Consider the following 27227-nt stretch of genomic DNA (forward strand, 5'->3'; position numbering starts at 1 on the left):
GTGTTTTTAATATTGTTGATGCTATTGGCTTAGACATGTTTCATTTGTTGGGTCTGTTTTGCAAGCCTAAATTTGATCCCAGACACTTTCTCCATATAAATGTCGTAAGAATTGCAGCCACACATCCATCACCTTTCTGCTTTTGAATTACAAAGATAACCTTAAGATAGGAACCTTCTACTGGGCAGTGTGATACATACACAGAAAGGGTGAGCCTCCTTAGTGATGAAATCAGCCAATGCCCAAGAGGAAAGCAGGAGGCAGAAAGGGTAGAGCTGATGAAAAAATTGATTCTTTTCAAAAACGTGATGTGCTTTTTATGAAGCAGACATCAGCTGAAAGAGAGAGGAAAAAAAAATCAACTAAAAAGAGACTGACAGTGAGAGAAGGGAAAAGTATGTAAGGGATCAGGGATCAGCCTGCATCTTATTCTTTCACAATCTTAGGTGATGAGGAATTTAAGAAGCATTCCATCTGGGCTACTTGAGAAGTTTCCCTGAGGCTGGTGGGATTAAACATTTTAATGCTAATAATGGACTCTACTTTTCCTTTTCTCGGAGCACATGTAACTTCCACACACCATTGCCTTTTCTATTGTAAACAGTCTGTTGTCTGTTTTCAGGTTTGCCAAAGATGCAGGTGATTAGGAACTACACTGGCACCCCGCCCCCAGCTCTTCATGAAGGACCACCATTGCATATCCAGGCAGGGGACACTGTTGAACTTCTGAGAGGAGATGCCCACAGCGTTTTCTGGCAGGTACTATCCAGATGGTAACTGTTTTGATCGAATGGGTGATTGACTGTTGATTACAAAAGAAAACTCCTGCCTTTAAAACCCGATTACATACCTCAGCTTCAGAAACCTTATATGGTATGGTGGGGGTTATTGTTTATTAAACTTCCCCATGTTTACAGTGCTAAGATGGCCATGGATGCTATAATACTAAAGAAAAAAAAATCAGTGTCAGTGCTGTGAGTCATAATTATCATTTTTATTAAAAACTCATACTTGGCTGGAGCGTTCTTGCAACCCTAGTACCTGTGGGTATGATCAGACATGCATGGCTTTAATATATTAGGAGTTCAATCCACAGAAAATACCTGACCGACTTGCCAGTAGCCATGTGGGGCCCTTTTTGCACACCCACAGCACCTGAAAGACTTAAGGGCTCTCGAAACATTATTTTTTAAAATATATCAAATGTAAAAAGCAATTGATTTTGTTGATATTTGCTGGTGATGAAATCTCTTTTTGCTAGTAATCCAATCTCTGAGTTAGGCATTTTCATTGAGATAAATATGGTATAGGGTTAAGATTTTATATAGCCGACTAACAGAATGTTATGGTTCATTAGGAGAATCTGTGTTTTCATATATGTATACTGCTATTTACCAATAAAGTTAAAGAATGGATTGACTATCCATTGTATTTTGAAGGTAATGGGGGTGAGGTTCAGTAGGAAAAAGGGCATGTGGATGAAATTTGATCCTGGCTAAAGGGAAAGGAAATAGTGAAGGGCCATAGGGCAAAATAGCTGACTGTGCACATAAAAGTTCATCTGTCGCCTCGTCACTCCAGAACACTTATCCCCACAGCATTTCAACTGCTGTAGCCAATGGCTTTCCTGAAATCCCAACATTTTCCCCACGTTTTTCTTTTCTCATTCCTCATCTTCCCCAGAATAGGAAGAGAGAGAGAAAAAAATAACAAATTAAGTATGTTGACTCTTATATCCTTCCACCTAGACACCAAACATCTTCATTGGTACCTATAATGCTCTCCGGATCCAAGACTCCTTTCTTCTTTGCTCTTCTGCCCTAAATTGTCAACTTCCCTCTCGGCTATAGCACAATTATATGTCTACACTGCTCATGTTTCAAACACATAGAACTCAGCCTTTTGCCTCGTTCATTCTGTCCGGTTCCCTCATTCCCTCACCTGTCTCCTCTGCTCAGAGGTGACTCATTGGGCAAATATTCTGTGCTCAGTCACTTTGGCTCTTGGCCTAGTCACAATCTACTTCCCTACAAAGTATGCTTAACTTTTATCAGTAGTGTCACTTAGAAAAAAAAAAAAAGAAAAGCACCTTTGAGGTATATGGTAAACCATATATATATTTACAGTCCATAATTTGGTAGTGTGCGTGTGCGTGTGTGTGTGTGTGTGTGTGTGTGTGTGTGTGTGTGTGTGTGTGTGTGTGTGGTCACTGTGGTCAAGGTAATAAGTACATTTACCAGTCTCATGTGAGTTTTATGTCTGTCAATGATGCTCTTCTGTTCCCTTCTCTAAGCCAACCTTGGTTATGCTTTGGGACTATTGATAAGTTTGCACTTGTGAAAAATATTATGTATTTTATAATAATATATACTTTCTCTTTGTATGGCGTTTTGGTATATTGAGGGTATTTAGTATATTGTGCATTGTGTGATATATGCATGTACATGTGTATATGCAGGGCTAGGGCTATTTCACGCTAATGGAGAACAACGAATACCCTGCTCTACCACACTCTGCCTTGCTTCCTTGAGACAAGATGCTTCACTGAACCTGGAGCTATGGTGGAAGCCAGGGAGTCAAATCAGGCCCCTGTCTCCACTTCCCACAGGGCTGGAGTTCCAGGTGCTCCTGACCCTACCCTACCTGCTACATGGGTTCCGAGAACGTGAGTTTGTGTCCTCATCCGTATGCGACAAGTGCTTTTATCCACCAAGTGCTCTCTTCAGCCTACAGTGAATTATTTTGCACATTGAGCTTTTATCCTGTAACTAACTACCCTTGATATCAGTTATTCTTAGTGTTTTTCACTCAGAGGATTTATATAAACAACTGCTTTTATTTCATCCTTTCCATTCTAGTTACCTTTAAATCATTTTTCTTACTTTGTGGCAATGACTCTAACAAGTGTAAGGTGTGAAGTGGAAGTGATGAGAGTGTGTGTCATTGCTGTATTCTGATCTGAGGGAAATGCATCGAGCTTTTTTTTTTCTTTTTTCTTTTTTTTTTTTTTTACTATTGAGTATGATGTAATCCAGGAACTAGGACAGTTTTTTCAAAGTACAAAGTAAATTTCTTTATGAGAAAAAAAGCTGCCTGCTCCTATCTGATTCTTCTTCAGTGAATTAAGGTAGTTGGTCTTTTTCTAAGAATTGTGTATTTTATCTGTCATTGAATTTAATGGCCTGATGGTCATAATATGGATTGTTGATTTAGTATCTGTAGAGCCACCTCCATCAACCCTCTTTCTGTCTGCATCCTTTCCTCCTTGGACCAGATGGCTATGATGGCTACTATTCTAACCGAGGAGTAGGTTGTGGTTTATTTCTGCTCCTGATATTATTCTTACTTTCTTCTCCTTACTTTGGGTTAATGAACAGTTTGAGAATTTTGTTTGTTTTTAGGCTCTTCGGATAACACATGTTTATTGATTTGCATATTTTATTTTGCTTCATTTTCTTACACAGGCAGATAGCACTGCATGTTCTAAATACTATTTTGGCTGCCTCCTTAGACTCTGGTATGCCTTGCTTTTACTTTCAGTCAGCTCAGAATACTTTCTAATTGCCCTTTCACTGCTTGTTCTGGGGATTTAGGAAATATACCATTTGTTTTCCAAGTATTAGAGAATTTTTCAAATTTTCTTAATATCTTTCATTAAAAAACATTGGTTTCTAAAAACAAAAATTATATAGATGAGTGAAAGCCAGTGATCTTTTTATTTATGCACATATATTAAAGTCAGGTTAAATAGTTATATTTGATATGTTTTTAATTTCAAATTATTTAATTTCACAAAATAATATATATTATGTGACTTGATCATTTTAAGTTAGTTAAGAATTGTTGGGGCTGGAGAGAAGGCTCAGTGGTTAAGAGCACCGTCTGCTCTTCCAAAGGACCCAGGTTCAATTCCCAACACCCACATGGCAACTCACAACTGTCTGTAACTCCTGTTCCAAAGGATATGACACCTTCACACTAATGCACATAAAATAAAATTAAATGAATTATTTTAAAAAAGAAATGTCTTATGGCTGGACATGGTAGTGCACATCTGTAATTCCAACACTCAGGGAGGCAGAGGCAGGTGGATCTCTGTGAGTTTGAGGCCGGCCTGGTCTACAAAGCGAGTCCAGAACAGCCAAGGCTACAGAGAGAAACCCTGTCTTGAAAAAAAAAAAAACAAAAAACAAAAAACCAAACAAAAAAAAAAAAAAAAAAAAAAAAAAAAAAAAAAAAAAAGAAAAAAGAAAGAACAAAAAGAAAAAGAAAGAAAGAAAGAAAAGAAAAGAAAAAGAATTGTCTTATGGCTTAGAGAATGATCAGTTTTGATTAATGTTCTTTGTGGTTTTACGAAGAACATTTATTCTGTTTATAAGCAGTAGAATATCCTACAAATGGTGGTAATATTACTTGGATGTTATATATGCTCATCGACTGGTAACTTAAGCACCCAGCTTATCTACCATCCTACACTCACGTCTGCCTCTTTTGTAGATTCTGTCTTTCCACTCACTGCCATAGCTCTTGGTCACCGGTTCCTCTTTATTTTAGCTTCTAAAACACCCTCAGTGTATTTCTTTCTCTCCATCTCCATTCTAAACTCTCTGCTCAAATTTTGACACGTGCCCTAACTTTTGTGTCATGTGATATCTGGGATTATATTTAATTGCTATCTTCACTTGTAGAATTTGTCTACCACAACCATCTTCCATAACCCTGCAAAATTCAGATTTTATTACATAGTCTATTAAAGTCTTTCAGTGTTTTCCTTCTGGCCAAACAGTGTTCATTTTTTTTTTTTTTTCCCTAACAGAAGTGCTTATGAATCACAGAATCAATGCTGTGACCTTGCTACCTTTCCGACTTGTTACCTCACCATTTTCCCATTAAACATGTAACCTCATCATCCTTGTGGTGATTGCCTTTAACTATCAGCTTAACACAACAACATGGAATCCCCTGGGAAGCAAGTCATCATGAAGAACTGGCTAGATTGAATTGGCCTGCGAACATATCCTTGGGGGACTGTCTTGATTAAGTTAATTTATATATGGGAGCCCAGCCCACTGCAGGAAGCACCATTCCCAAGTCAGGGGGTTTCTGAGCTGTCTGAGATGGAAGAAATCAAGTTCCCAAGGACCATGCATGGGCTGGACTTAGGCCCCCTACACAGATGTAGCCAAAGGGCAGCTCAGGCTTCCTGTGTGTCCTCTAGTAATGGGAGCAGGGACTCTCTCTGACATGGACTGGGTTGCCTGCTTTTTGATCACTTCCCCTGGCAGAACTGCCTTGCCAGGCCACAGGGGAAGAGGACATGCTCCATCATGATGAGACATGATCTGAAGTGGATGGGAATGGGTGCTCCCCTTTTCTGAGGAATAAAGGAGGGGGGTGAGGGAGAAGGAGAGAAGGTGAGACTGGAAGGAGAGGAGGGATAGGGCTATGACCAGGATGTAAAGTGAATAAACAATTAAAGAAATAAAAATAAACAAATGAATGAGGAAATCAAGTTGTTAAATATAAGCAAAGAAGTAAGCATGCATACATTCATTTCTCACCGCTCTTAGTTGTGATATGACTAGTTCTTTGAAGTTCCTGCTTTGGCTTTCCTCCAGTGATAGACTGTAACCTATCATTGTCACCTGAAATTTCCAAATTGCTTTTTACTGCGTATTTTATCACAGAAATATGAATGAAACTAGAACAATCTCCATGTGCTTCTACCTGCTACTTTCTGGTATTTTACTAAAAGCCCCATCTGTGATAGCTTTATTATCCTGTCTACTGTATTACTTCCACTTCTATTGTCAGGCAGAACTTTGCATTTAAAAAAAAAATCTTACAGTAGTGACAAGAAGAGCACAAATAACTCATGTTAATTATACAGTATTTTGGATACGAAGTAAATTTATAAGCATATTTTACAGGTATTAACACATGTACTAGTAGTGAAAATTCTAACAAAAATATTGCTATTATTATCCTTATTTTATATGTCAGAGAAGTTGAGTAGCTTGGCCAAAGTTGCATAGCTACTGAGTGGAACTGGTACTCAAACCTAGAGATTCTTGACCCCGAGTCCAAGGTCTTAACTTTCACACTGTGCTGTGTCTTCTGAGGTCTTCTCACCAGTTAATTAGCTCATGCTACCCCAACAAACTTGATTCTTATGGTTATGGCCGCAAGCTTCATTATGGTCATTGAAATCTATTTTCTTCAGTGTCATGAAGTCTCTGACAGTATTCCAGTCCATTTTCACTAAATAATGACGCCTGGGTTCTTACAATGTTCTAGCTTAATAAGATGGCTCTTTTCCTGAATTTGATATTAGCATGATTTAGAACAACTGAGGGCCTGCAGTGGCTAGAATACCCAGGGTAAACACTTGGAACTGACCCTGTTAGGAATTTTGTGGAGGCTGTACACCCCAGATACCTTCTCAGGGACCTTTAAGACTTCTCTTCACCATAGCAGTCTCAGGGTCTTTGTATGTTGCAGCTGCCTACTGGGAATGCAAAGGCAGAAGCTGCCAGGCTTTATACCCAGAGCTGGTACAGATACTTCTGATGATTTGCAATGGTTTAATCACGGAGCTCAGACACAAGGAAAGAGACTAGGCTAATTGCATACCTGGAGAGAGAGTTCACTAGAGAACACCCAGGTAACAGTGGGCCACAGACAGAAATCACTGCGATTTGTCTTAACAGTGTTAAGAATAAACTTGCTTTGAAAGCTACCCTTCAGGATGCTAAAAGCCAGTCAATTTCTCATTCTAGCGATATCAATAGAAAATAGTGAAGGTAAGCACAAAATATTGGAGCTATTGAGGCATATAAGTGGTATGTTTGAGACCACAGTGAAGATCATGGGATGGGCTCAGCAGGACTCCTAGAAGCCTGCACAGTATGTGCCTAGAGAAATTTAACTCCGTTGAAGAGAGAATTGTCGATATAATGTTTTCCTAAGCAAGCTCTCTGTTCCCTATTTTTCTCATAACTTAGGCACATAAAGCATAATTATCTTTTTTTAATTTTTATTAACTATTTTTTGAAGTACTGTATGTGTAGGTGATGCTTTCCATATTTTTCATAATGTTTATAGCTTTATTTATTTAGTTGAAAATTTGACTATTCAGGCTTGGTTCCAGTTGAGGCCATACTTATTGCATTGCATTGCACTGCCTTCTATTCTCCTATACAAAAAGAAAATTGCTGTTAATTCTCATTTTTCTCTTCAGTTGTCTGGGTATGTGAAGATTTTCTCGTGTGGTGCTAAAAAGGCATTGGAAATGTGCAAGAGAATCACAAGTGAAATGAGGAGAAGCACTGAATGACAAAATGTGTGCATGACTTTCCCTTAGTGGAGTGCAGATCACATGCTTTGGAAGAAGAGTGGTTCATGCTTAGAACAGAGAAGAACAGTTAGCACATTTATTTCAGATAGCAATTATCCATTGAGTGCTAGCTCTGAGTTCACTGCTTAGACACTCCCGTGCCCTACTACGAACTCTCATTGGATTGACATTAGATCTCCTATTTTTAGAGGGTTCTTCATGCTGGCTGCCAACTACTAATAGGTTTACATTGTCAGGCATATGTTAAAAATTCACCGAGTGTTACTCGTAGACATAACATCTACCAGCATTGCCTTATGACTGCCTCTAAATAATTTAAAGGGTATTTAGCTGGGCTCATTGGAAGGACCATTAGCAGAGTGAGAAATCCTGGAGAAAAGTTGTTTACTTGTGGCTAAATAGCTGCATGGCTTAGATACTTTTACATACTATGTAGCTTAGTTCTGTGTGTCACATAAGGTGGGCAGACAAGAGCTCTGTTCATAAATCTTATTAAAAAACATCTGCGGGGCTTTATAATACCATCATACACAGCTCTTTTCCCAACAATTAGGATGCAATGGGCCAGGTTTGAACCCAAACTTGTATTAAGGCCCAAATAAATCTTATGTGCACCACCGACGGGATGATAATCTTGGTAAGATTCTGTGGTAATTGTGGCATCATCTCCACTCGTTATGTGCTCACTGATTGAAAACCAACCTTTACACTGCCAAAACCCCAAGGTGTTCCAATGAACTCAATTCTCTTGGCTATGGTAAGTATTTAATAAGAAGAGTGCTTTCAAAGTATTAGCATAAAACAAAGGTATGATTTCTCCAAACCTCATACTGAAATTGACATATTTATTTTCTGTATTTTAAGCATGATTAAAGATGTTTGGGCTGGAGAGATGGCTCAGAGGTCCTGAGTTCAATTCCCGGCAACCACATGGTGGCTCACAACCATCTATAATGTAATCTGATGCCCTCTTCTGGCTTGTAAATACATGCAGGCAGCACTGTATACATAATAATAAATAAATAAACCTTTTTAAAAAAAGATGTTACAAACTCCTTAAGCAAGGCTGTCATGGTTAAATAAACTTTTGTTTTATAGACTGGACATATGGAAGGTTCGCAGTAGAAAACTGGCCAATTTAATTTCATGTTTTATTTTAAAAACAAAACACTAGAGCATTTCTTCCTTATTGGTTCTGAGACATAGAGTATTCTCGGTTGATTTAAAGTTCTCTGTGTAGGTATGTTTACAGGGTCTCCATGTACATATTTTGCTAATTTTCATGCTTAAAGAAAACATATATTGTCTGGTTTTTTACCCTTCAATATGTGTGTTCCTCTAAGAGATTGCATTTTTTAATTGCTTCGAGAATAGTTTCATGCACCTCTTCTGGTATCTTACCCCATCTCATTTGAGATTCTACATAATTAGCACCAGAGAAGCAAGTTAAGTGTTTTTCATTTCTGATGCTACAATTTAGGAAACCAAAGCTCCTTTAGCTGAGTTTCATTGGCTATCGTCTACTGGTGTGATGACCTTAAACAAAGAAGACTAAAGGCTCTAGTTCTATTACATAAAAATTGGGGGTGACAATGGCCACTGTAAAAATAAATCAATAGTGTTGTACTGTAGTCACTAAAAAGTATCCATCCATCCAGACAGATCCATCAGTCTGTCTATCTGTCTGCTTAGTCATCCATCCAAATCCATAAAAATTGCCTACAGTGTTTCTCACTCTGTGTTTTATATTGGAAGGACCAGAAACATCACCACCACCAGTTCCTAATCCTCATGATCCGAATGATCAGGATAGAGGATGAATTATTTTGAGATGTTTTTGCTAAAAGGTTTTTTTTTTTTTTTTGTAAATTCTATTTTTAAAAATACACAGAGTTTAGCCTGAGATTAAAATCTGAAGTATTTACCACAAATGAATTTGCATTTGAATTTTTAAAAGGACTTTTGTACTAGTTAAGAGCTTTGGCCTATTTGAACATTTTCAAGAAATTTTGCTTTCGAAACTGCTTTCTCTTTCAAGTGAGTCACTTCACTCATTAATGCAGAAAGTCAGATTTTATTGTAGACTGTCATGTTTTCAACACACACCATGCCCAGAGCATACAAATTACTCTCCAGGATGTATCAGGGACTCTCTTTCTTTGAATAGATATTAATCTCCTCTGCATTGTTATTATCACAACAGTAATTTCTATTGAAGTAAGTGGGCTCTCTGCATTTTTATTATAACTTCTTTCAAACAATGAATTGCCAATTGAGCTGTGAAAATGCACCCTGTCTTCGTTTCTAAGGGATTCATTTTGGCAGTGTCTTCTTTCTTTGTCTTGTCCTTTTCTTGAAAGCTATATAAAATTGTCTTCAAATGAAATGAATAGCAAGTAGAAAATTGGCTACTTAGGGTTACATTTCATGGTGCAGGGGTAAGGCATGGCTGTTGTCTCACAACATACATTTCTGTTCACACCGTCTGGCTGGTGATGACTAACCTGTTGCTTTTAAGTAATATGATATATAAAGACAGTGACTCATTTATGCTGGAGCACCCGTTTTCATAGGAGAGATATTTTCATAGAAAATATACATATTATACTTATCAGAAAGCAAAGGAGGCTGTAAGAAAGAAGGGAGAGAGGCAGGGAGTGGGGGGGAGGGAGGGAAGGAAGGAGAAAGAGAAGAGGCAAGCTCTGATTTCTACTACCATAGTGTGTTTCCTATGTGTTTTCTTCTTAGGCTAAAAGACGTTGAAACAATGAATATCCTGTGTCCTAGATCGTGGGGTTTTATTTGCTCCATTGTCATTTTTGCATAACCAAATGTGCCAGTGGGGGAATTTTGTGAGCTAATTGGAACCAACAGGCAATTATAAGTGCGGAACTGCAATCAGTGCCAAAAATATGTATTTTTATCCACAATGAAAATTAAATAATGTAGAAAATAGCTGTGACACTTCACAGCTACAAAATCATGTATCTTCATGATCTTTATTTTTCAGGAGCAAGAGTGTTTTTATACATGCCCTGATTAGTTCATGGGGCTTTCCACAAAGCAGGTAAATGGAAAGTCATGTTGAGAGTTGTGTTTCTTGCGGTTGTTGTTGTTTTAAAGTTTATTGCCTCCTCTTTTATCTGGTGCCAATTGCTGATTTAAAGTCAAGATCTCCTTTGTTCTTTTAGCTTCAAGATTGTATGCTAAGCAAATGTGGCAATCCTACCCTCTCCTGTTTTTGAGAGACTCATTTTACTCCTACACTTGATTGCTGAGTTAGTTTTGTTTGTTTGTTTTAGCTTCCCCCCTCATAATTACATAGAAAAGTGAAAATGATAAATTCAGAAGGGAACAGGTTTTTTTTAAGTATAATATGAGTGGAGACCAGAGCCCTTTCTAGAGGACTGCTTTGGTTGTGGACGACCTATGACATCTCAAGGACTCAAGCTCAATGGTGGCGTGGTACAGAGTCAACAGTTTAGAGAAAAGAACTTGAATTCCTGAGAAGTTACCACAGCCTTTGATCAGGAGAGAAGAGGGGGAGAAAATGAATTTCCTTCCCTGCAACTATGGAAGTCACTGCAAAGGATTAAGACCCAACCTTCCTAATAATTCTAGAACACACAAGAATATTAGCTCCAAGAGCATTTCCTAAAACTATGTGTTTTTTTTTTCTCTTGATCTAAAATTCAAGTGTTCATCTGTGTCCTAGTCAGAGGCAAATAGAAACATTAAAGACTTGTTTGTAAACATTATCTGCTCTTTGTTGTTAAGAAAACAGATTCCTAAATCCCAAACAAAGCCAACGCAGTTCTTTGTTGTTAGAAATAAGCTGGAGAATTGCCATCTCAGCTTCTATGAGGACTGACAGGTATCCTTCCCAAGTCAGATTCCTGCTATGAAGACATTTCTTCATGAAACCAAAGGCTCAGTTCTGCCCATCAAGTACCCCATGTAGAGTGTGGTAGGCCCCGTGTTAAGAACTGCCTCAGCTCACCTGTGTGTCTGCACTGTCTTCCAGCCCTTGTGTAAATCTAGGAGGAGCTATCCAGGCAAAATTGAACTTGTGAGTGTGTGGATACAAAGCTATTCTTAGTTGGTCAGTATATCCTATAATCACCAGACCTTTATTTTGACAGGTATTTGCCTCAAAATATTGAGTATTTTGACCCTGAGAGCATCATGGTCCCTAATTACAGGAAAGGAGAAATAGGCAGCATATGACTGTAATGGAGCAAGGAAAGCCCTGGAGAGATGATTACAGAAGATAATAGACATTAGTAAAGGCTTGTAAGAAACACTTTCCCTGGGTAATTGCCAACTGGCTTTGATTGAATAGATCATAAAGAGGGTTTGTGGGAGTGTTTCCAAGTGTACAGACTGTATTATGGGAATCGGCAAAGCTCCTGACACAGTGGGTGAGGTCCTAATTGTTAACTCTTGAGAAGGACACTGTTGGATATTTTTCTTACTTAGATTTTTCTTGCATTTCTGCTTTCATTGATGAATCTGCTTCAGGGCAAAGCATAGGTTACCTGTGTTTTGAGGAGGCTAGTTACACTTAAGTAGAAATTCAGAGATTTAGTCCTACATATGTTTATTAGAAAGTCAAAGAGAACCTTAGAGGGATAAAGTTATGAGAAATTCTGTCATCCCTTTTTTTCCTATTTATGTTACTACCATGTAAGCTACATTTTGGCACAATTGCTGAAAGACTATGTCAGTCAAAAAAGTGCATTCAGTCCATAATGTCAGTATAGAATTGCCCCTGTGTGACTGTTGATTGCCTACCATAAGTTCAGCAGAGCTGGAACAGGGGTATCCCCTTCAGATATTGGACCAGGTGATTTATGAGTTTGTAATATACTGAATTTTAGTTATTTATGATTCAAATTCCTAAACAATTAATGATCATATCTAATTCCTAGGAAGCCAATCCCATGTGATTCTCAGTAACTAGTTAGTTCATACTAGTCAAAATGAAAGTTAGGGAGGAAGTCTTTATCCTCTGTCCATAAATGCTATCAGGTTGAATTACTGATGCCTACAATCATTGATAAATAAGTTTTGGACTCAAGAACTGTGAGGGCAACAATAACCGACTGGGAAACTATAGAACTTACGGAAGGCGCCTCGTGTTGGGGATCTTGGGAACCCTTTGGGCAATTCTCTTGCTTTGCAGAGGAGCATATTGAAACTGAGAAAGACTGAATGACTTAAGATCAGATAGCCAGGAACAGAATAGGCTTATTACTTCTTAAATTTTCTTGCGATCTAAAAGCCCGAAGAATTCTATGAAAATGTACCAAAAAGTGGTAAAGAGTTAATCGTTAATTAACAAAATGACATTACTAAATGGTCCTTGAAAAGTGACCATGTCTTCTCATTTATATTCCCCAAATGCCTAGCACTATGCAGTGTGCATTGAAACATCAAACTTCTTATCAAAGCACCAATTCTGCTCTCGGTATGATTTAAGAAATAATTTCTTTAAAAATGCCCAATGTTGCGTGAACATTTAACATATAAAACTAGTACTTAGAATATTACCTTTAAAAAAAAGAATATATCCTTTATGTTTACTTTTTATTAGAAGCACCAAGGCTATGGAAAATCGTGCATTCTTTTTTTGTTGGCCATAATTAGAGAGAAAAAGAAAACCCCAACAGATTTCTCTAGGCCTTTGTTGAGCCTATATTACTTTGGGGATTATGTAGCTTCTCTCCAAGTGGGCTGTTTTCCAAAATGTGGCAGAACCTTGCTCTCCTTTGCAGGTTTTGGATTGAGCAATGGCTTGAGATCTGGCTCGTCTCTGATATTATTGGACTTAGCTTGCTGAATAGCTTTCTTCCATCAAAGAAACGTCTTGTTTATCTCACCAGAAGAAATCCACTGTAATGAGAGGGATTCCGGATTGCATCATGTGCCTCCTATCCAGTAAGAGTTGGGAGGAAAACTTCAAGATACAAGTAATGTAACCAGAGATTCTTTTCTTGTTGGAGAAATACAGAGACCTCACTCGAGACATTTCTCAAATACAGCAGGGAGAATAGACCACCGTTACATTGGTCTCATATCTAACAAGTATAGAGACACACCTTCTGGCTTTTTAGGAGTTCCCTTTGCCTTGGTTATACATTTACAACCTTTCATTGTAAGTGTTTTCCCCCCACTTCCAACAGCCAAAATTCCAGAGGTGGTGTAAAAACAAACAATTTTGTATAAATTAGGAAAAAGTAGCAGCTATAATTGTGGACTTCACCATATATTTTGATGGCTGGACTCAGTGATCAGCCTATGCAAATTGAAAGTAAGTATGATTTCAAAATGGTGCCAAGGATGAAGTTTGGCACAACTGTAAGTCAGAATTGCTCTTTATGTAGAAGTGAACAATATCAAAAATAGAAATTTCAAGTCTTTATTTTACTTCATGAACTTTTAAATTTTATACACTAGCCCAAATTAAATATCCTATCTATTTTTAACATAAAATTACAAAGTGGGAAGCTTCAGTTTTGTTCTTTTGTGTGTGTATATGAACACTTCGGGAGTCTTCATAGTGACATTCAGTACTTATATGTACACAATGGTATTTGACAACTATCGGTGTCCATTGGCAGGAAAATAGCTCCCTTACTCTCTGTTTAGGAGGTGGTGAATGATAAGAGTGTTTGCTTACAAGAAAACCTTTGTGTAAAGCAATTGACTCTCCAGAATGTTGATTGGCCATTGAAATGACAGTGATAATGAAAGTCCATGTTATTTGTGAATTACCTGAATACAAGTAGGGTAGCATAGTTATGTATAGATTCAGGTATTTCTGTTTAGTAACATGTGAATGGTCAATTTTCAGTGAAATTTTAAAAAATGATTTAAGAATATTTGAAAGACAATATTATGGATGAAGGAGAAAATGACTACACAGCGTCTTCAAATGACTTCCATACATATTACCTCTTCAATTCATAGAACAGCCTGATGAGGCACTTATGGGAGTCTTGTCATGATTATTGCTTACTTCTGTGACTTGCCTAGGGTTGCACAGCTTTTTATAGCAGACTAGGAAACAAAGCAAGCTATTCTGGTACCACTTCCTGTGACACCACCTTTACATGCATTTTAAGAACTAGCTGGGACACCTGTCTCACAGATTATGAGAGTTAGAATATGACCATAGCTGTAACCACAAGTTGCTCTTTAGTGAATGCCAATTTCAGACTGGTCCCCTTTCTGATCAACTCCCCATTATTAAACCATTAGTTTCATTGCTGGTCATTACAAAGCTCATCAGAATGATTATAAAAATAGTGCTCACGTTTCATTTGTCTATCTAATCTGCTTAATATCTGTATTCTACCTCCCTATCTATCCAACAACCTAATCTCTATTTTTATTTACCTATATTCCAATAATTCATGGCATTGCTATATGTTCTCCCCTCCCAGTGCTCAAGCATTTATTTCGGCTAGTGGAGATGTTACTGGACAGGGTGGTAGTTGCTCTGGCCACTAGCCATGTGAGATAAACTGCTCAGTAATCTCACAGTACTGCCATGCATATGTTCTGAGTATTTAGGGCAATGTAATGGGGGAGAACTGCCCACTTTTCATGAATAATCATCAATCTAGCCTTTTTACATTTGGCTTTCTAAGTCTGTTTCAAATCATTCCGAGCTCTTCCAGGAGTGCATCAAAGCTCCAATCCAGATAGTATTAGGGGGATAAATGAGCCACGGGGAAGAGATGTCGTATTTTTCTTAAAGCAATTTGTTCTTTTTTTCACAAAGTTAGAAGCCAAGCAATTTACGATTAAGATTTTTTGGAGGACATCCTCCGTCATGATAAGCCTTTCTTGTCTGTGGGTTTAAAAAATGCAGTTTTAGCTATGGCATCCTGGCAGGCATTAATGTTTTCTCTCTACAGGTAGATTACGGGTTTATTTCTACTGGCAAACCGAAAATAGTTTGAATTTATTATGATCCACTGTAGAGGCTTTTGAAGAAACATGAGGAATAGTTAAGACCCAAGGTCAGCCAGGAATGAGTAAGAGCCTGACTATGCAGCCAGGAATGAGTAAGAGCCTGACTATGCAGCCAGGAATAAGTAAGAGCCTGACGACTATGCAGCCAGGAATGAGTAAGAGCCTGACTATGCATTTGCATTTGTGATATTCAGGTATATCAGAGAAATTTGTCAATAATTTTAGTTTAATATATTTTCTACAGAAGCAACCTGCTTTTCAGAAAAGAGGCATTATTATTGTATAAATTATAACTTAATATTTTCTCTGCATCTGCTTCAATTTATGTAATGAGTCATAAAGGTGTCTCTATTCTCACCATATGCAATTTATGACCTATTTTCTCAGGTCCTTTCCAAAGGAAGTGTTTTATAAAAAGACTCATTCTGTAATGTTAAATTTACAAAAGTTCTATCACATGATCCAAGATTCCCTGCATAACAAGTGCATAGAAAGATAGCATATTGCATATCAGGTGGCACATAGTACAAAACAGGAGTGTTTTCAAGTTGACCTTGAGCATGTGAAGGGACTCACAGAACAAATATCACACAGGAAGATAACTAAAAGATTATTCCCAATGTCTGACATTTGTAACAGACATAAAAAAGATAACAAGCTGATTATTTGACCCAGATTAAGTGCTCATATAAGAATAAAAGAAGAAAATTCATATATATATATATATCTCCTTCAAGGTTAGTAAAACCCTTATAGCTCATCATGTTAAATGCACTGAATCACTGCCTTTGAGGATGGCTTATTTCATAGTTATGGCCTGCAGTTCCATCCATGTGTAGGGGATTGACAGCTGCTCCACCGATTAGTATTAATGAATTACCAACTGCATCCCACACACATCTACCAAGGAGCTGAAGACATCCCGCCTACGTGCCGCTTTGTTTTGAGTCCTCCAAATGTTGTAGGGCCGCTATTTCCTTAATAGATGGAAATCATTGACTATAGCACACTGTATCTCCCAGAACTAAGACCGATGTCTTACTGGATTAGAGAAGAACTCTCACTTCATCCATCTGCTAAGATAGCTCAACGTACTTCTCACCTTGCTTCCTTAAGGGACATGTATGACCCTTATACAGATGTAACTGCACTGCTCTGGTCTGCCTTGTCTCTTCCTCCTCCTCCTCTTCCTCCCTCCTCCTCCTCCTCTACTTTGTTTTTCGAGACAGTGTTTCTCTGAGTAGCCTTGGCTATCCTGGACTTGCTTTGTAGACCAGGCTGGCTTCTAACTCAGATATCTGCCTGCCTCTGCCTTCTAGAGTGCTGGGATTAAAGGTGTGCACTACCATGCCTGGCTCAGGTATTTCATTAGGAGAAATGTTTTAAAAATTAAAACGGTGACAGTGACCATTGGTAATCTGTTTAGTGAAATCTACTTGGTGCTGTCCTTGAGGTGAGGTAAGAAAGAATAAACAACTTTAAAAAACAAAACAAAACACCCAGACTTTAGCCTAGCAGATTCTCTGACCAAAATAAAATCTAGGACATATGTACTTGACCCTCCCCCCCCCCCTAGAACCATGCAAAGAAACCTAAGGTTTAAAAAGACCAAGTTGTCTTCAACAGAGAAAATTATCTTCACTTCTGAAAGATGTTTCCATGCCCCATTATACATCACCTTTCTGAGCCTGCTTTTATTTTTATGTTCTTTAACATGGGTACATTTTTCAGCATGTCAGTCAAAGCACAGAAATTGAATCTTGGTACCATATATGTGTATCTACTCCAGCTATGTTACTCGGCCATCCCTGTTCATGACTGAGGTTGAATTATCTGGCAGTTCACATTGTCCTATGCTTCCATGAACTTCCCTCACCATTTTCAGTCTCACAAAATACTATGTGGCCCCCAGCCTTGTACAAGACTTCAATTGGCACACCAAGAAACATCTTGGCTGGGAGAGAGTTCAGCTGCAGACTTCTTTTTGTTTCTGTCACATTAGAAGGCGAAGGTGTTGAGAGACATCTAGGTTGTTTCCAGATTCTGGCTCTTAAAAATAATTTTTCTACAAACATAGTTGAGTAAAGGGCCTTGTTGTGTGGTGGAGTAGATATCAGATCAACACAGATGTCCTCTGAGAGACTCTACCCAGTGGTGATCAGGACATATGCTGAGACTTGCTGTTGGATTCTGGGTGGAGTATGAAAGAATGGGGGGATGGAAGGACCCAGAGGGTTCAGGAGCCCCACATGCAGACCATCAAGGCTGGCAGATCTGGACCCAAGGGGGTTGCAGAAACTGTTGCACCAACCAAGGAAGAATGCATACAGTAAATGCATGTTCAAATATAGCCAAAGGACAGCATATTCTCCATGACTGTGGAGAAGGCGGGGACTGCCTCTGACATGAACTCTGGTGCCCCAGATTTGATTATTTTCCCTTTTATGGGAAAGCCTGGCATGTGCACAAAGGAAGGGGAAGCTGGCTATCCTGTTGAGACCTGATAGGCTGTGATCTTATAGTAGGGGAGGAGGTCCCCTTCCGTCAGAGGACTAGGAGAAGGTAATAGGGCAAATGAGGGAGGGGGGAACAGGCAGACACAAGTGAGGGTATAACAATCAGGATGTAATCTGAATAAATTATAATTAATTAAAAATTTTTAAAAAGAAAATAAAAAAAAAAAAAAGAAGGCAAAGGTGTGAGGCAAGGGAACGGTGGGTCAACAATATGGTTCTGGATGTGATCTCTGCATGCACTTGCCATCACTGAGACCTAGAATAGTCACCACGTCTACCTTTTATCCTGACCCAATTATTAGCTGCTACTGTTTATCCTAAAGGAGTCCAAGTTTTGTGGAAAATTGTAAGTTTGCCTCTTGTATGATGTTCTTGATGAAGCTATGGTCTCTTCCTTAATCACCAGGATGACTTGTTTCCATCCATGCATTTCTTGTAGCCCACTTGGCTTTAAGGTAGAAAACTTTTAAATGTAGTTGTCAGTGCATCTTCATAAACTATCCGATTCAAAGGACTTGGTTCCACCCTTTCTGTTTTGCGGCATTACACATGCCACATATACACATACCCGAACACACACTCATTACTGAAATGCCGTAGGAAGCCCCGAGAATTTCACTGAAGGGGTACCTTCAGATAGAAGCAGCACGATGTAAAACTTAAGTGTACTGTATTCTACTATCTGGGACATAATTTGAGCTCATAGTAGTCATTGACACGGGGCTGTTAGATTACAAGAAAGATACTTTAATAATATTTAATAAATGGTAACAAACATTCATTGAATACTTGCTCTGTGGTGCCCAACATCACATTATAGAAAATGACTAAGACCCTGTAGTCACCTTCAAAGAACTCATGGTCTTATCATGGAGATGACCATGTAGAGTAATAATTGTCCACTGTGCTAAGTTTGTGCTACTACTTTGTATACTGCAAAGAGGATGTGAAGGGGCCATGGGTGAGCTAGCTGGGGATCCGATGTGGAGCTGCAGCTTGAGGAATGATTTACATAAGAGATGAGAGAGTGGGGGTTGGGGATTTAGCTCAGTGGTAGAGCGCTTGCCTAGCAAACACAAGGCCCTGGGTTCGATCCTCAGCTCTGGAGAAAAAAAAAAAAAAGAGAAAAGAGATGAGCGAGTGGATCATCTGAACTTTGGAAGTCGAGCAGACTATAAAGATGAGGAGACCCTGTGTCAGTTTTGGCTGAGGAAGTGGATGGCACTATATTGGGCATCATTCACTCTTACAAAAACGTTGCTGCTTCTCCTTTGTTCTGAAGTCTGTAGATGGAGACTATTGTTGATCTAGTAAAGAAGGAGAGTTGATATATCACCATTATTACAGGAATCATGATTTTTTAATTTGTTGTTTTTATCTTATAATAAGGCTTAGAAAAATTCTTTGTAAGGCTTGTTTTATCACTTGCAAAATTATGTATAAATATCACATATATTATAATGCATATATTAGTGCATGCATTTATTTTTAGTACAAGTATTTAGGTATATATTTTTCTTTTAGTGAAAAATTTTAAAATCTCATTTTTATGTCTCTAAAAAATGTTTTTCTTCTGATTTCTGTAAGGGTTTAGTTGCTTTCCCCATTGCAGTGCACTTATAGATTATAAAGGTCTGAGTGGTGATAAATACCAAACAATATTCTTATTTATTTGTTATTTAATGTCAGGCTTCCATTAAAGTACCACCAGGTACTCAGTATAAACAGATAAATGAAGAAGCACTTCATTCCAGCTTTAATTACTGTGCTGCCTTCCCTCCCTAGGTTCTGAATCTTCCTTCCTGAGGACTCTTTCCTCCTTGCTATTTGCACTAGTGCCTAAATTCTGCCCCCTTTCCATATTTTTTCCCATCACGCTTTTGTTACCCATGTTACCTATCTGTGTTACTTAGATGTCCCTCTGTATGATTTATGTTATCTATATGAATAGGTTATCTAATTAGTTCCTGTAGTAATAATTGATCTATCTCCCTTTCTTTAATGCCCCTAGAATTCTCTGTTCAAATCTAGTTGTGTCTTCAACGCCCATGTTTCCTCTTCTAGTTTCTCTCTCTCTCTCTCTTTTGTTTGTTTGTTTGTTGTTTAACCATGGTACTAGTTCCCTAATGACGTTCTCATCTCCAAATCACAAGCATTTTTTCATGTTGATGCAATTTAAAAGTACATACTGTCTTTTGTAAAATAACGTCATCAGTGATGAAATTTAGATGTCATAGAAGGGCTCCAACTACTTTTCTGTTATGTTTTCCAACGCCCTCTTCGATGAGACTTATCCTTGTATAGAGCGCTCTTATAGAGCTGCAGTTACAACACCTGTGAGTTTGAATTCTGGTCTGGCATTTGTTGACTCAGTGATCACAGGGGCATCCTCTACTTTCTCTATGCCTCATCTCTTTCCTGTACAAAACCACGAATAGTAATCAACTCTGCAATAAAAGATCAATTCAAGAATTAATGAAAACTCAGAACCCTCTGTAAAATGCAGTAAGAACTTTGTAAGCCTCAAGCTTTAATCAGATGTCATCTCTCAGAGATATTAAAGTCTCAAGACCAAATGGTATGTTGACAAGAAGATCAGTTATCTTATGATCATAACCTGAAACCACATGGAAAGTTCAACAGTGGGGAAAAATGTCTATGTTTTGGCTTCCTCTTCTGGGCCCATGAATTAAAGCTGAGAACTAGCTGTAATATGTAAACAATCCGAGGATCCTAAGTATAAACCACAGCCTAGCATTGTTATTTTGTTCTCAGTGGTGTTTTTTTTTTTCAGGGACGAAACTTAGCTTCCGGAGAGGTTGGATTTTTCCCAAGCGACGCTGTCAAACCGTCACCATGTGTAAGTTCTCACATCTCACTTCCTTCTCATTTATTTTTGCCTCTGATGTTACGATTAATTGTACAAGAAGGTACAAAGGATATTTATTGACTGCCTAGGTTCTCATCAGTTTTATTACTATTTTCATAGGAAAGTAGGTCTTATATAAATATAATCTCACAGAATGTATTCTAAACCTGTGCTAAAAACAAAATACTTCAAATGTTAACAAAAGATATTCGGAATGGAAATATAATTTAGAATTTGCAAAACGGCTTGAAAATTCTTTAGGAGAAGTAACCCGAAGCCGCAGAGTGGATGCAGTGGGCAAGTTCTTCTTTCCTCTAACCTATTTCTGGTCACTCCGGTTCCAGGAAGTCATCACACTGCAACTGGTGTCTTTGAAAGCATAGTAGAGAGAAAAAAAAAAAGTTGACAAATTGTTCAACCTGGTCTCTGAATACACTTTCCCTGCTTTAGAATGTCTTTCCTTCTTATTTAATATCACCATGAAACTTTATAAAAGTGGGTAAAGGAGGAATGAATGACTGTCTTAGTTAGGGTTTTATTGCTGTAAAGAGACAACGTGACCTCAGCAACTCTTATAAAGGAAAACATTTAACTGGGCCTGTCTCATGGTCCCAGAGGTGCAGTCAATTATCACGACGGCAGGAAGAAGTCCGGCAGCTAGCAGGCAGACATGGTGCAGGATACGGAGCTGAGAGTTCTACATCCTGATTGGCACGCAGCAGGAAGAAATTGAGAGATACTTCCTCCAACAAGGCCACACCTTCTAATAGTGCCACTCCCGCGGGGCCCATTGTTTCTCAAACTGCCACAGTGACTATTACTCAAATAATATCATTTGAGTAACATGAGCAAATATCATGAAAATGTATTCTCTGATGCTTTGTGTTGTTGATTCGTTTCTATGTAGGGTGACATCATTTTAACATCATAATTTCCTCCACAATTTTAAAGTGATGAAAATTCTTTACTAATATGATTAATTGAAGGGAAAAGGCCTTCAAAATTCTTAAAATAATCTTTTTTGTTACATTCCCAAGGCTCCTATATTTCTCAATTGCACATTCTTTTTGATATTACAAGTGTAATATCTGTCACCTTTAATTTGAGAATGTAATCTTAAACCATTATCTCAGCTTAATTATTTTTGAAAAGCAAAGAGAATTGAAAAAAAAGATTTTCTGTTCTATTTGTTACAGATAGATAGGTTGAATGTCACAGGTACAAAATACAAGCAGCAATGTTTACATAACAGCAAATGGAGATAGCTTTTAACATTCAGACATTTGGGAACCCTAATAAACATTTAATATACAGAGCGCTACTTTCTGTGTACAACATATTGCATGGGTTTTTAGAAGTTTTGTTTTCAAGATAGTCTGGCATAAAAATATATTTAAGTTTGTTGAACGAATAAACAAAAGGATAAAAAATGTGAATCCCTCCATGCTCATAGTTAGCAAATTAAATAAGCGTATAAAATCCTACTATAAATGCCTAAAAGTGAAACCAAATGCAGACATTTTAAGATAATAAAGAGTTATACAGTGATGCATAATCAAGAGCAAAACAACCAGCTAAATATGAATGCTCTTGTAGCTTAAAGTTAATAAGTAGCTAGTAAATTGAGCTGCTTATATAATGAAATTATGCATTTATCATTTAGCTATAGGACAAGCTGAATGAAAGAAAGTGGACCGATTGAAGAGGGGAAAGCTTCACGTGAGCTTGAGAACTGCCTCCCTTTGATGATGGCATATACTGTTTGAATAGAGGTCCCTGAGAAGTGCTCTGAAATCTACTCTGAAAATTTATTTTCCTATGTATGTTATTCCTGTCCCTTCAAAAAATTCTGAGGCATACTAGTGAGACCATCCAGACTGGAGAGGAAAAAGCTGTACACAGATGAGATAGTTTATTTATGGCAAGACAGGATTGGAGACAAAGACTCTACTACAACACAATGCAAATGTGGATGACTGTAAATCCAGCAGGTTTTAGGGAATATTTGAGTAAAACTTCACCCTACAAAAGAGATACTTCTCTTGGTCTCGGATATGGGATAAATTATTAAGAGAGAGAGAGACAGAGAGAGACAGACAGAGAGAGACAGACAGAGAGACAGAGAGAGACAGAGACAGAGACAGAGAGAGAGAGAGGGAGAGAGAGAGAGAGAGAGAGAGAGAGAGACGAGAGACAGACAGAGAGAGAGGAGACGAGAGAGAGAGGAGAGAGAGAGAGAGAGAGAGAGAGAGAGAGAGAGAGAGAGAGGTGTGTTTCCTAATGATTTATAAACTTAAGTGTAAAAGTTATCTATATGTAGGGCTGGAAGTCACATCAGCTTTGTGACCTAAATCATCCTTAGCAGGAAATATAATTTAAAATGGCCCAACATTAGTTATTCCTCGAGTAAAAATACATATTCTGTCTTGTTATAGCTATCTCCACAGATAGCCCTCAAAGGGTTGTTACAGATAAAAGTTTCAGGGGGCATAAGTCCAATAGTTATAATCATTGAATTGATGAGCAAACAGACCACCTAAGGCCATAGTTAGCAAAAACAAAATACAGAGTTAGATTCATGGAGCAGATACAGGACAAAATACTGAAATAAAAATTCTATATTTAATATAACTGAAAATTGAAAAGGAGATAAGAGGAGACTACAACACTGTATGATTGTCTGGGCATGTCTATAAAAATTCAGATCTAGTAACTGAAGTAAAGGCCTTAATAGGTCTGTTAGATGGCCTATCAGGCATGGCTGAGTAGAAAATTGGAAGAGAGATCTGAAGAAGTTTCTAAAAATGAGTCTAGAGAGAAGAGGCAATGGAGACTGTAACAGATAATGAAATGATAAGATTCAAATGTATAAAATGGAAGAGATTAAAGATAATTGTAGAAAAGAAATATTCAAATAAATCAGGACCAAAAAACTTGAAAGAATTTTTGATTAAACTAATTTTAAAACTCAAGATGAGTCATTTAAAATTAATCAATAACTCAATGTATTTTAATAAAACTTCAGGATATTAAAGGTGACATCAAATCCAACCTGAGAGAAAGGACAAATGCCTGCAAAAAGCATTGATAATTGGATTCAGTACCAACAGCAGCGGTAATTGGAAGCAACATGCTTCTACTGCTGATAGTTGGGGACTAACTACCATTTTGGAAGTTCTCAGGTAACCAATATAATGAAAAATCATTAAATACTAAACAAAATGAAAAGCTGTCTGAGGCTCTAGCTAGCAAAAATGTTGACATGTGGAAATGGAAATGTTGTTCAGTTTCCTGGTTTGAATACAGGCATGGCATTATAGCACCTAGCATGGCTAAAGGTAAGCTGGAAACTGTAGTTCTTTGCCTTGGAGTACAGGAGTATGGAGTCTGAGGCACTGTGGCAGGTGTAAGAGAGAACATCAGAAAGAATGGAGCACTGGAAGGGAGGAGCCTCAAGTCCTGTGTATAAACCCGAAACCCCTGACTGAGGAGCGAAACTTGTAAACCCCTCAGGTTGGGCTAAACAAAGTTAACTGAGAAACCATCCGCTGCTTGTCAGCGAAGGCCATCTGAAGGTAGAATTTAACCAGGTCAGCTTCCCGCTCTGCAACAAGATACAGGCAGCCTCAGTTTGAATGATAGCATATCACTCATTCACAACATCAATGTGTAAAGAGACAGGCGGCCACACCTAGAAGTTGGCGTCATAACTGTGTTCAGGTCACAAAGGAAAGTACGTCAGTAGGGAATGAGTAGATGAGAAAACTCAGAATTGAACCGTCATGAAAGAACCAGAACGAGATACTAAAGCATGAAACTTCAATATCTGAAACAACCACAACAACAAGAACAAGAACAACAACAAACATGCTCAGTTTCTTGCAAGAAAATCACTGTCATCTTAGAAATATAACTCCTAATTCATATTTCTACATTAACAAATGAGCAGAGAAAGTTCATCTCTAAGTGTCCCATCTAATTTTACAGGACGTTTCCTGGTTAGGAAGGGTGTGGCGTAAATACAAATATTCCCAATAAATTATGTAAAAGCCTTTCTCATCCGTAGCAGAAATTCTGCAATGTAAGACATCAACGACGAAGGCAGAAGATGGCATTAGAGGACTATAGGAGCCATGTACTTAAGGAATGAAAAGGTATCCGGAAGTGATTAACAGCCTTAAGTGCGAAGCAAGGTTAAAACGAACTCCCTAAGTGTATGAAAGAGAGATTAGGAGGAGCATGAGATATGGGGAAAATAAAGGATCTCATCCTGGTTCTAGGAATCTGAGATGAGAAGGTGGTTGTATTATTGGATAGTTTTTTTTTTATTGTCAACTTTATACCACTTAGAGTAATCTGGGTAGAGAGACCCTCAATTATAGCTCAGATCAGATTGCCCTGTGGCCATGTGTGTGAAAGATTTCTGGCGGCACTCAGAGGAAGGACAGCAGGCTACCAAGAAGAGACTTGATACCCTATGAGCATATAAAGGGGGAGGAGGTCCCCCTCAGTCACAGCCATAGGGGAGCGGAGTAAGGGAAAAATGGGAGGGAGAGAGGAATGGGAGGATACAAGGGATAGGATAACCATTGAGATATAATATGAACAAATTAATATACATATACATATATGTGATGTGAGAGGGTCTGGCCCCCTGTGGGCAGCACCATCTGGGTGGTGAGTCTGAGCTGTCTAAAAGAAGCCAGATAAGCATGCCCCAGCAAGCATGCTAGCAAGCAGAATTGCTCGTTGGCTTCTGCCTCAAGTTTCTACTTTGAGCTCCTGTCTCGACTTCCCTAAATAATGGGTTATGATCTAGAAGTACAAGATAAATATGCTTTCCTCCCCTTAGTGTTCGGTCAGTGTTTTATTACAGCAACAGAAAGCAAAATGGAATAGTAGATCTCACATACAGAACGTGCCCACTGAAGAAGCAGAGGCTCCTTGAGGGAATTTTTAAAATATATTTTATTAATTTATTCATATTACATCTCATTTGTTATCCCATCCTTTGTATCCTCCTATTCCTTCCTCCCTCCCATTTTCCCCTTACTCCCCTCCCCTATGACTGTGACTCCCCCTGTATATGCTCATAGGGTATCAAGGCTCTTCTTGGTAGCCTGCTATCCTTCCTCTGAGGGAATTTTGGGATGGCAGAGCTTCATTGTTTGTCTGTTGTGAAATGACGTTTCCAGCCAAAGGAGAGACTACAGGAAGATTGTGTGGGATTTTTTGCCCACTCTCCTCTTCCTTCTTTCTCCCTCTCATCCATTGTAAAAGACCCAGGAACATCATGGAACGTGTCTGTCAAAAAGTTGGCTGATGCATGGAGGTTTTTACAGCTCAAAGCAGACTATCAATATTCTACTTTGTCCTCAAAAGCGTGTACAGAGCTTCCTTATCTGTGGGATGTGTTGTACTGGGTATTTTTTTCTTTACTACAGCTATACATTTTTTGGGCTTTCTTCATTTTCTAGTTGCCATCATCAGCCAGAAAATGCTTTCTTTATTTACACATGAAATGTAGTCTTTTCACTTGTGCAAGTCTCTCTATGAAAAAATGGTAAGCGTGGATATTTTCACGATGTCTTAATGAATAAAATGTTTACTTGTTGGAAGATTTTTTTAAATTAGAGTTTAGCATTTGTGTTACAAAATAGCATCTACATCCAGTGTGTACTGTTTATTTCACTTTTTTTTTTTTTTCTTAGGCAGAGGAAGTGCTATTTGGTTTCCTTAAATAACATTTTCATTTTAGTTTCCTATGCTGGATTAAACTGTCATGTAGTAAATATTGAAAGTTTCTAGTTCATATTTTTTTCTGCTATCTCTTCCCTTGAAGGTATAGTAGAAAAATGCATGAAAGAATGAAATAAAGCAAAATGAATTATTTTCTACTTATCTGACATATACTATGATTCATTCTGTGTAAACTTGCCAGCGGATAGTTCTGGGACTGTGCTACTTAAGGGTTTTTATAGGGCTGACTCAGCTGAACCGAATTAATGATTGATTTCTAAAAGCTACCCTTAAGTAAACTTAATCTATTTTTGCCTTTTTATGTCCTAGGTACCTAAACCAGTAGATTATTCTTGCCAACCCTGGTAAGTATTAAAAATGTTTATGTTGCTAAGTTGAAATACCATATTCCTAGCTTGAGGACACCTTAAATGTGTGGTTGTAAACCATATTATTCCGTTTCCATTTGTCCTGGCTAAAGGTGTTTTCACACATAACAGAACAGCATAGTGAATTTGTATATTGCTGGCTAGTCTGTATTGTGATGGTTAATGGTGTCGTGTGTGTGTGTGTGTGTGTGTGTGTGTGTGTGTGTGTGTGTGTGTGTGTGTGTGTGTGCGTGCGCGCACGCACACATGCATTGGCCATAAATATCTATAGAAGCCACAGGAAAAAATGGGATATATGCTGATGCATCTTGCATTTTGCAAAGGTAAATCTCATAAAGCAGAGAAGAAAAAAATTTATTATATTACCTAAAACT

The 27227-nt window shown here is 38.1% G+C and overlaps 1 protein-coding gene across 1 annotated transcript in view; it reads left to right on the plus strand.

The window, feature by feature from the left end:
• The window catches only part of Vav3 (vav guanine nucleotide exchange factor 3), a 327028-nt gene that overhangs the window by 265987 nt on the left and 33814 nt on the right, over positions 1-27227 (plus strand). Inside the window, exons 20-22 of the mRNA XM_051165697.1 lie at positions 623-759; positions 20651-20716; positions 26795-26829. Coding sequence (XP_051021654.1) covers positions 623-759; positions 20651-20716; positions 26795-26829 — 238 coding nt within the window. The remainder of the gene's footprint in view (positions 1-622; positions 760-20650; positions 20717-26794; positions 26830-27227) is intronic.

This window comes from Acomys russatus, chromosome 23, assembly GCF_903995435.1.
Source record: "Acomys russatus chromosome 23, mAcoRus1.1, whole genome shotgun sequence".
NCBI lineage: Eukaryota > Metazoa > Chordata > Mammalia > Rodentia > Muridae > Acomys > Acomys russatus.